At 43.0% G+C, this 11202-nt stretch overlaps 1 protein-coding gene across 3 annotated transcripts in view; it reads right to left on the reverse strand.

Moving 5' to 3' along the window:
• The window catches only part of LOC143368356 (neural cell adhesion molecule 1), a 165332-nt gene extending 154762 nt beyond the window's left edge, over positions 1-10570 (reverse strand). For all 3 annotated transcript variants that reach the window (XM_076811000.1, XM_076810999.1, XM_076810998.1), the window contains exon 1: positions 10423-10570. In XM_076811000.1, coding sequence (XP_076667115.1) covers positions 10423-10531 — 109 coding nt within the window. In that variant the 5' untranslated portion in view covers positions 10532-10570. The remainder of the gene's footprint in view (positions 1-10422) is intronic.
• Positions 10571-11202: the final 632 nt, after the last annotated feature.

The raw sequence follows: 11202 nt of genomic DNA on the forward strand, positions 1-11202 counted from the left end.
GGATAAACTGCACGGCGAATTACGAAAGCAAAGGGTCGTAGATATTCGACGATGGATTGTAGATTAAACGTTCATGACAATCGCGGCATGTAGCGCTCGGCTAATTAGATATTTATAACGCGTGTCTGTCATTCGTTCGGTGCTCGTTTGTAATTGAAGGGAGCTGGATTAATTTATTAAACAGTGATGTATCCCGTAGAATGGGTGGAGGTTTCTGTCATGATTTATTTTTGAAAGTGACAAATAATTCAAGCGCATACAGTGGACTTTACTGGTTCATGATGTATCGTTCGAAAAGATCGCTGTAAAACAGGCATTGCTAGTCGATACATCTCCCGCTTCTAATTTTTTACATCACGTCGGAATAGGGGAGGAAGAGAAAGTGAGTTTCCTCTTTAGTTAAAAGACAAAATCATCCAGCTCCTCTCATCTCCCGCTTATAGTTTGCAATCAGAAATAGGTAGATAGTGTACCGAACACATTTGTACCATATCTATTTTCCTTGCACAATTATTGCCCATAAACGTTATTATTTCTTCTGGTGCAAACTATCGACTAAACTGTTTAACGTAAATCGAGTACCATGCTTCAAGTAGTTTATCGATTTGACGAGCAATGAACAAAGTCCATGCCATTTGCAACTTCGATTAAACTGTCGATCAACTAAAGTAGATAGCATTCGCTAGGCTTTACCCCTGAAATCTGAGCACTGACAACTGCGCGTGATTTTACGAATAACCATGCACCATGGCACGACTCGGCGAACAATCGAAAGTGAAGCTTCAGTGGAAGCGCAGCCCAATTTCGAAATTTCGTACACTATGCGGCAACATTAGCCCAGCACGACATCGCCTCTTACCGCGCAACGTCCCATTGGCCTCTGGGGGGAGGGGAGGGGGTAAGAAGTCTAATTCGTGACGAGAGAAATTTTAATGGTTCACTCCACTTACGGGCATATTCAAATTAAGAGCCCTCTACATACAGGGACGCACGCCGTTCGATAAACACAACACGCTATGTCACTTGACCACCCACTCACCGTTTTACCGTTCCGGAATGGCCCCACTATTTTCATAAAAGCGTACATCAAACGGATTACACCGACCAGGTTACCCGTGCAACGTTGACGACACTTTTATTCCCGATTTGCTAGTGTCGAATTCCGGTCTCTCTGTTTCAATCGCAGTCGCCAGGATTGGATCGCGTACGAATTACGAAAAAACGAGTCGATGTTTTTAAAAATCCTCTGTCGGACTGGCGCGCGGCACGGTGGACGATCGAGTACTTACGCGTGTTGCGTTTAAACGAGGACCGATTAGCGTTCTTCAATCGCGGGGCCAGCCTCGCTCGTGTTTTCATTAGCAGGTATACCATTAGTGGAAACATATGCACCTTGCGCTCAGTGCAAGTAGCGTGTAAGGACCGTATAAATACATAGCACTAATCTGCGCTCTTTGTGTCGTTGAAGTTATCACCCTTCTGCTACGGAAGCGTGGTAACGGTGCTTGTACTTATAAACTGTTTCAAACGTTTCTGACAGGGACAGAGATGAGATTTCTTTAACGGGGGAAACCTGCTTTGGGACGCTGAAAGCACGGTGATTTTTTGGGAATTATTTTCTCAATAAATATAGGGGGGATCTCTCCAGAACTTTAGGCGCGTTTTGCTGTATATTCAGACAACAAGGGAACTTTCTGTTTTTATTCAATAATAATACATTTAATATTGTTCTGTTGGTATATCTTCGTAGCGCCACGCTGCCGGAGTTGTTAAATTGTATACATCCTAGCGGATCCAATTTTTGCCCGAAATAAAAAAGCCGAAGCTTTTCTTAATTGACACGAATTTATATCGTCGGTGAATGAAAAACAATTATGCAGAAATTAAATTAAACCATATTTTGCATAAAAATGTAGAAATTGTTCCGTCAAAATCGTAACTTTTTCGTTAAAGTCCTATAACTTTGTCAATTGTGGACTTTTCTCTTATTTTTTTAATACATCGGCGATATAAAATCAGGTCAATTAAGAAAAACTTCGGCTTTTTTATTTCGAACGAAAATTGGATCCACTAGGATATATATACCAATGAAACAATATTAAATGAATTATTATTGAATAAAAAAAGTTTCCTTGTTGTCTGAATATACAGCAAAGCACTCTTAAAGTTTTGGAAAGATTCTCTTTATACTTGTCGAGCAAATAATTCTTAAAAAAATCCCCGTGTTTCACAAATCCCCCAAAAATGTGTAGAGAGGTTTCACCTGGAGTGGTTGAATTTATGAGGTTGATCTGAACGAAGATTCATCAAATTTGTCCTATACATATAAACCACTAAATCTTCCCCAATTATAAAAGCAATCTACTTTCACCGGGTTTGCTAAAAATACGAGAACCATTCTTTCAAATTACGATCACTGTACTTCCTTCCTTCATCAATCTCTATCCCAGCAATTCCACTCCAGTCTCCATCCCGCTATTAAAAATCAACCACAATAATTCTCACTTGCAACAGAAATCATCAGCCACGTGAAGCGCCTATACATCCACGTAAATGGGCATCGTTTAGCCCGCCAACAACGCGCAAGAAGCACCAGAAATCACGTAAGTCACGGAAGTTGTCGCCGAGGGTTCAGACCACAAACACATCCCTAATTTAGCTACCAGTGAAATTAAGTAGCTAGCACGAGGGAACCCGACGAGCGCCGTCCCCTCGTTCTCGATCTACCCTAATCAACGGCAACGCCTAATTGAGCCAGTCTCGCCAGTAGATGCCAGATAAAAATGTCTCAAAATTCCGCGTGCTCGCGGAGCGAAAGAGCCCTCGTCACTTTGCGGCTCGCCCCCGACTCACGGTCCTGGAACAACTTTACTCGTGTTTCCATTAAGTCGTACCACAAGGGCGGAGGGTGTGTGTACGAAAGGTGGTCGGGGTCGCGTGCAAATTATCGTCTTCGTCGGGGACGTGCGAGAGGCTCTCCCCGCTGTTCACCGCTGCTGGCTTCCGCCCTTCGTGGAATGACAAATGGCCGCCCATTAGGCCGATTCCGTGGTCATTCCGCGGTTCTTCTGCTTCCGAGAGTCGCGCGCAAAAAAATTAATTACCATCAGTGGCCGGCGCGCGATGCTAAAACTGCCGTCCTCGAGTGTCGTCGCCTCTTTGGCTGCTTGGGCGAATAGAGCGGGCGACCACTTTCGCGAGCGGCACCGGGCAACGTTTATTGGCCTGTTGGGGAGGCTATCGGGGAGCTCGAGAGGTACGATGAAAGCTGTTTTCGAACTACCAGACTCGGAGACGAAAATGTGCTCGAGTAGTCGTTGAGTGCATTTTGGGTAGTCTGATTGTGAGTGGCGCAAAGAATTTCTGCTGGAATATGTACTCTGAATTGAAATCGAATTGTAAGCAGAAAATATTCGAGACGAACGTCACTTGGGTTCCACTTTGAATTTGAAACTCGTACAGAGTTGGCTACCTCAAGTAGGGGATGCGCGAGGGGAGAGACGAGTGTGAAAGTAGTCAGTCACTCTGAAGCTCTATCTCGCGAGAGGCGAATATTTAAATGGCAACCACATAGAAAACAGAGCGACAAATAGTTGTGGTAGTAAATTCATACAAATGAAAGTGTCATTCGGGGTTTTCACCCGGCGATTGTGTCTGGCAGAAAAGTTGCGGGGAAAAACGAAAGTACCGCGTTTCGCGATGGAAGAACCGAAAGCACCTGCGCTTTTAATTCTCCATTTAGCCCGTTCAAGCCATTAACCAGTGGCAAAGGAGCCACAGGCACGTTTTCTCCCCGTGGTTTTCGAAATTAGATGGACCTGAATGGAGGCGTTCAGACGGCTACCGCGCGGTTTCACAAGATACACCGTTTCCCGAATAGAGGCTACTGTGCGTACACCGCAGTAAAAGCTCGGGGCTAAAAAGGCTGAATATCCATGAAAATCGCGGGAAAATATCGCGCACCGAGGGCTCGCTCGCTGTAAAACGAGCATTAATGGAAACGAATCGAACGATCGCCGTTGCCACCTAAAGAACTAACAATAAGCTACGGGAACCAGTTAACGAATCCTTTTTCCCACGGATCCCTGCTTAAGCGAACTCTTTAGCAAGAATTACTGTCTGCTAGACAAATTAAAACACAGTTCAGTCGCAGGTATGTATTACCTTTGAAATTCTTTCACAATCTTCATAAATCAGACAGCAACTTATTCCCTGGCGTAAAACAGGAACGCACGAGGCGGCACCCAACGGTGAAAAAGAAATTATTAGAGGCTCCTGTTAATCCGAGGCGTTTAAAAACGAATCTCAGCGTGAGTTGCCGTGTGTCCTAACGGTACAATTTCTGTCGGATCATCGCAAAAACCCGTAAAACCTCGGTAGCCTTGGTTCCCAACGGGTCTTTACAGCGCGCACCCAATATTACGATACCTGTAATCGCGGCAAATACTCGAATAATTGACGAGCACCGCGGCCATTAATTATCCCAGGCCGTGCTGAAGAAAATGAAACATCGCGGTGTTTCGTAAAACACCAGCACCCGGCTGGATATTGTCGGGGCCCGCGGACGGGAACCAACGCAAAAACTATTAATTAGAGGAGCACACGCATGAAAAACCGTCCGTTTCCTGTCTTTCATCCCGGTGCTAGCACCTGTTGAAACGAATGTTGTACAAACCCTGGCTGGCAGAGCAGGGATGCCGCTCGATCACACGGTCCCAGGGCAGTTTTGTAACTGGAGCAGGCAATTTCGATCGCAATTAAACCGTTTTCGGGCGCGACCGAGAGGTTCTAGTATTAATTTGCCCGCTATTCTTCGCGCGGAGCCGCTGCTGCAACGGTGGAGTTTTATTTCTTTGTTGGTACTGTCATTCAAGCTCCCCGACGATTACTGGATGTCGGCGGGGGTTACTTTTGGGGATCGTTAGAAATAATCGTTCGTTTCTAAATTTACTGACTGGGTAACGAATAATAATTACGCCGTTGCGATGCTAGCAGCTGTAAGGCGATGTTTGCTGCGAGGGATGATCTTGATAAATCTTGGGAGCAGAAGTAAGGAACAGAGGGTAACCAAAGCAGAGAGAAGAAGACGAGAAGTAACGAGGACAACGATAATAAGATCGTGTAACAAAGTGTGAAATTCATGGGAAGGAATGCAGAGTCTTCAAGAGTATCAACCAAAAAGAAGTTCAGCCGCCCCGCGCTTGAAACAAAGGGATGACAAGGAGCTGATCCCAGAACGGAGAGAGTTACAGTAACGAGCAAAAAGAGATTTAACTGTTACCCTTGAGTCTAAAGTGCGGAAGTATATCTAGGTTGTTTTCGCCCCTGTTCAAAGAAAAATCATCCGGATGACACTTGTGATACGCGTGAAATAGGTAAGTGGTAAAATGTATACCTAACAGTGGCTCTGAATAGAAAAGTTATTCGTCGCTTCTGAAGTAGGTATCTGCTGTTTCGTTCCAACAGTTAATACTACCCGTTTCCACTCCGATCTCACTAGATGTACGGTGTTAATTTCATCGGAAAGTAGCGGGAATAGTATTCATTTTTATTGTAGAAGGATTGAAGAGACAAATCCGTATCGGTTTAGAAAGGATATACATACGCTAGGTACAATAAAAAGAATTATACGGTTGGATAGTGGAACGTTTGTGTGATAGGTATTGGGATATTGGAGGTTCCACTGTGCACAGTTACCTATTCAAGCATGGGTAACAAATGATCGTGACTAAAACCTTATTGGCAGTACTAAAAACTTATTGGCGAAAGTTTACAATGTATCGACGCGTTGGTGAAAAATACAAAAAGAAATGGGGCCAATAAACGAAAGGGGAGGGCCGTTTTAATAAATAGAGAACTTTCACAACGAAGTTTCGAAAGTTCCAAAGTCTGTACCACATTATTTTCCGACTTATGGCCCAGTCAGAAGGTAAGCCGAACTTTCCTATTGAGATTCCAAATTTTTTTTTGCTCCCTCTCTGCCTCTCCTCGTGCACGGAGAATTTCTTTCCCTTTGTCACTCGGCCATAAATTCAAAAGGGGGGGGCTTAGAGCAGCGGTTTAATTAAACTAGTTTAACTGTCATTTCGTTCCTTCAAGTTAGCCTTCCATGCGGCGCGGCCGAATCGATACGGAGGCTTTCGCTCTACATTTTTATTACTTCTACGTACGGATTGCGGGCTTTTAATATTAATTTCGCAGGACAAAGGAGCCCCAACTCCATTACGTCCAACAAACGACCAAGTATTCTGTTGCATTAGAAATTCCTCTCTGATCTTTTGCGCCCGCCCCTCCTATAAATAGAACATTCAAACTCAATTAAGTCGGATATTAAAACAATATTAATGTCCAGACGGCACGGAATATTGATGGAGCGGTGCATTATGCGGGATGGTTTCTCAAACGAAAATCGGAGGAATTATGCATCAGTGGCACACTCAGTGTTACGATTCAGTGTCACTTAACTTAATTTAATGTGAAACGCGCAAACTGCAATTGCAATCCTTATCGAAGAAGAATGAAAGTATCGACTCTGCCGTTCTCTTAGAGTTTGCTCCAAACGTTGGATATTTTGAAAAGCACAATTATAAGTTATTTACTTAGAACAGTTACCAGTGGTTCATATTCTTTACGAGCAGCTTTCTTTCAGACTTTTACTTGTTATCTAGCCATTACTTTAAACTTTTCTCATGACTTGTAAACTCTTCTTGAGGAAGACTGAAGAAAAATAACAAGGAAAATAAAGGTATAAATACTGCGGTAAGTGATAGTATCTACTTACTGCTAAACTTTTACTGTAACGTATACGCGTAGTATAATATCTGACTTGGTGGTTTACTGACCCGCAGACGTTGTCGAATAGAACAGATTAGATTCATTTAAACTATACAGCGTGGTTCACCAGAAACTGAATGCTTAATTTGTTTATTTGTTACTGGTAAAGGTACGAGAAAATATTCGCCACTACTTAGGGTTAAGCAGGGAAATCATATATACTTTTAAATATTTAGAGCCACCGATAGTTTTATAGTAATTCAAAGATAAGTCTAGAAATTGTTTCTAAATAATTCTAATTTCTTAGTCAATCAAAATTGAGCTTTATTTCTATGGAATATACCTACATATATTTGTAAGTAATTTTTGCAATAATAAACAATATTAAGTGGGGAAATTCTATTTTCACGTATTTATACAGTAGTTTATTTGATCGAGCAAACAGTCTTTTCGTAAATTATTCAATCATTCATGTCTTCAAAATTTGTATATTCAAATATAGACCTTTCGAAATAAGTTCTCATAAGTATGTGACCCAATGCTTTCATTCTGATTACTAAAACAATTGTGAAAGTGAATATTGTTGAACTTTATCACAATTTTCTATTCCGCTATACATTTGAAACTAAAAAGTGCTTTAACATGTTGCAGGCCACTGTGGAATTTCAGGTTTTCAATAGGACCTCGAAAAGGGGCAGAAAAGTAAATCTGCAATATTCAATTATTGAGAAATAACAGTTTCACAAAATCTTTCTTTATTTCAGCTTCCTCTCCGCCATTCTATTGCAACATTGAATTAGAAAATACGTTTGTCCCTCCAATGAAATTTTCATGTCCACTGAATATCGTCGACCGAGGAAACGTATTCATATTCCATTCAGAACAACTAAATTCCTCATCAAATCACATCAACCTAATTCATCAAGTTCCAATCTCGACTAAAATAATCGCATCTGAATTACTTATGCAATATCAACCACGTAGAATTTAAATCGGTTGATTAGATGAGACACTAGTTTCCATTAAATTCTTCAGATACAAAGACAGGAGTTTTCAACGGCTACGAATACTCTGCACGTTTGTGCCGCGGAGGATCTTTTTTTCCAATCTCGCCGGCGATGCTCGCATGACTTTTCCACGGCGATCCCAATCACGAACCCGTCAGGAATTTCCAAGAAACGCTTGTCGCTGCGATTTTTCCCATGACTCTTCCCATGCAAAAATACACGCGCATCCACGCGATGCATTGCATAATGCGCATTAATATCCCGTGCCAGAGCTCCGGCTTGTCCTTACGCACAAAAAGACGCGTCTCGTTGATTGAAAAACGACATGAGTACCCACGGTGCACGCAACGCGATATTCGTTTCAATAAAAGAAACCGCTAACGTTTCCCACTGGAATGTCGCCTTGCGAAGTGGTTTCATAACGCAGCGACCTTACTTTTACGCACCTCAGAGCGTGTGCTAAGATCTACATGTGATTCCCTAGCGCCTAAATTCAAGCACCCTTTTATTGCATCGTATGTTCTGCGAGGTATATCGGTAATTGAAGGATCTAGTGTTCAGGGGATGAATTGTTATCGGATTCTGAAGACATATATGTCCAGTGGCGGATTTGGAGATTTGGCACCCCTAGGCTAGCAAGTGTCTGCCACCCTTTCCGTGAAATATCATCGGATATTTTAATTCAAAGGAGTCGAGACAATTATTTCAAAATTAATTCAATATAGCAACTCAGATATGAGTGATTGTTAATTCGCTATATGAAAAAGAAGCGTTTAAACCTTTGTGTTTAAACCTTTCCCAATCTCTTTCGCTCAGAATTTGTCGCTCCCCAAAATTTGCCGCCGTGGGGAAAAAATAAATAGTGTAAGGTTAACATATAGGAATCACGAAGCAGATTTAGGTATGTTCTTGGATGATGCAAGGGATTAGAACCTTTAAGGAAATTTTGACAGAAAGTATACTGCTCAAATTGAGTTCTTACAAGGAGAGTATTTTAGGTGTCCGCCTCCGATCACTTTGATTTTTGGATATGTTATAGAGGACCGAAAAATAAGAAATACGTGTTTTTATATTTTTCCCCGTTTTCATATTTGGGGGGTGAAAACTGCGTTCAAAGTTAAGGTTGAAAAATCATTTTTGTGGAATATCTCGAGAACTATTAGAGATAGGGGAATAGTGTCAATGGACGAATTTTGTGTCTTTGAATGCGAAATATGACTGACTCACAAAATTTTCAAAAATCCACAAAAGTGATTTTTCAACCCTAACTTTGAACGCAGTTTTCACCCCCCAAATATGAAAACGGTTAAAAATAAAAAAACACGTATTTCTTATTTTTCGGTCCTCTATAACATATCCAAAAATCAAAGTGATCGGAGGCGGACACCTAAAATACTCTCCTTGTTAGAAGGATTTCAATGGTTTGATTCTATGCCGTTGGATTTTTAAAAATACTAATCACCCACGTTTAAAGTAGACGTCCTTTAACTATTTCTCAACGGTATCTTCGTTCCCCAGTATTGGAGTTCAAAGTTAGCAGATGCAAATACGATGTCAAACGAAATTTTAATCAAATAGGCGTGAACCAAGGAGTGATGGAACATAGAGGAAGGTAAAAGGCGTTACGTTTCACTGCATAAAAGCATCAATACGGAAATGCGTTTCTAGTTTTTAGTTCTGACAGTAAATCCATCGATGCACGATATACAAAGAATCCGTTCGGAAGTCAAAACGATGGGTGAAGCGAGGCAAGCATGAGTGCGGTTATTGGATGTTTCATATGTATATGCAAATAGTGCTCGGGAGCCCGACAATTATTGTGAATATTCTTCCTTACTTGTTTACGTAGAAAATCAACAATGGCGATTATCTATAATGCGCAAGAAGATCGAGAATCTTATAAAAATTTATTTCACAATTGAATTAGGTGAGCCTCGGTGTTTAGATCGATCTTCTAGCAGAGATCTTCTAAAATCTAAGCATACAATGGTTTGAATAGAATACAGTGCGGATAAAAAATAATATTTGTACAGAATACAATATATTCCTCAAACAGAATTCCTTTCCCAAGAATTACGTTCACTCATGTGCCTATTTTGCGGAACCCCGTCAACTTCGACAAGAAATGCTTCGAGACTATTATTCTGATTTTCCTCGAAATTTGGAAGCAAGCTTCACACTTCCCTCAGCGTTGAGCACAGGTCAAAGAACAATTAAATCTAAGCAACTCCCACCATCCGCCCACATTTTCCAAACAACACCGACCATCGAGCAACGCATCTGCCCACGTATGAGACGCATTCCCCCCGACTCGTTGCCAAATCCCAAGTGCGACCAATAAACGTCACTCGATTTCAGCCATAAATTGCTCCCGTTACTGTACCGCGCAAAACATAAGTGCAAAGCCACTTTTTCATTGGCAACGAGGGCTGCGGGTCCCCCTTAAACACAGCCACGAGCGCCGTCGTTACTGAAGCCATCCAAATAAATTAAGCGTCAGGCTAGTCGCCCTTATCTTTCCCGGGGCGTTTTTCATCGGGAGTTCCCGTAAAAATTCCCAGCGGCCAGCGGCGCCCATTAACTCCCTCTCCCCCGCCAGCCAGGGATCCTGTATAAATAATAATAACCGTGTACGACTCACTTGGCTTATCCAGATCAGATATCTCCAGCTGCGAGTACACCGTGGTGGCAATCCCCAGCACGAACACCGTGGTCGTAGTCGCGACACTCCACCGGCACCTCCACCACATTTTGTCTCCCTCTCGCGCACAGCACACACCCTAGATCCTGCCACCACCACCACCCCCCCCCCGCCCGCCCCACCCCCCCCGACCTACCTGACCCCCACGCGACTCCCTCGCCCTTTTCAGCGGTTACCTAGCCTCACGACCGTTCTGAACCAGCACTAATTGCAGCCGCTGTTGCTGCTGCCTGTGCACTCGTTGTTGTCGCCGGCGACGATGTTGCTTCTGGTACTGCATTGCGCCGCCGTCGTCAACATCGTTTGTGCCCTCCACGACGCTGCCGCCGTTCTTCTTTCAGACACGACCACTTGCCACCAGATCGCTTCGCCTGCTTCCAGTCCATTCAATGGCGAATCGTCTTTCCACCGGCCAGGCTGCTTCTTTCCACCGCGAGGTCCCTGCCGCGATCGCGAGCTGCCTCTGTGGGCTCTTTCTAATTGCGACGCCCGGTGAGAGGACCCCCGACAGTGTCTCAATTAATCCCCTACCCCCTTGCTGTATTAATCGAACCAGACGAATCTGGCCGCTCAATCCTCCCTCGTGATTGTTAACGGAGAATCTTTACTGACTGAGTAGAACGGTGCTTTTTGCTTGAACATCGTTTGAGGGAGTTCAGATCGGGTGTAGTGAAACTGTTGGACCATGGGAAGTGAATATTGTCAATACTGTCTTTAGGG

The sequence above is a fragment of the Andrena cerasifolii genome, chromosome 4 (genome assembly GCF_050908995.1).
Source record: "Andrena cerasifolii isolate SP2316 chromosome 4, iyAndCera1_principal, whole genome shotgun sequence".
Classification (NCBI taxonomy): Eukaryota; Metazoa; Arthropoda; class Insecta; order Hymenoptera; family Andrenidae; genus Andrena; species Andrena cerasifolii.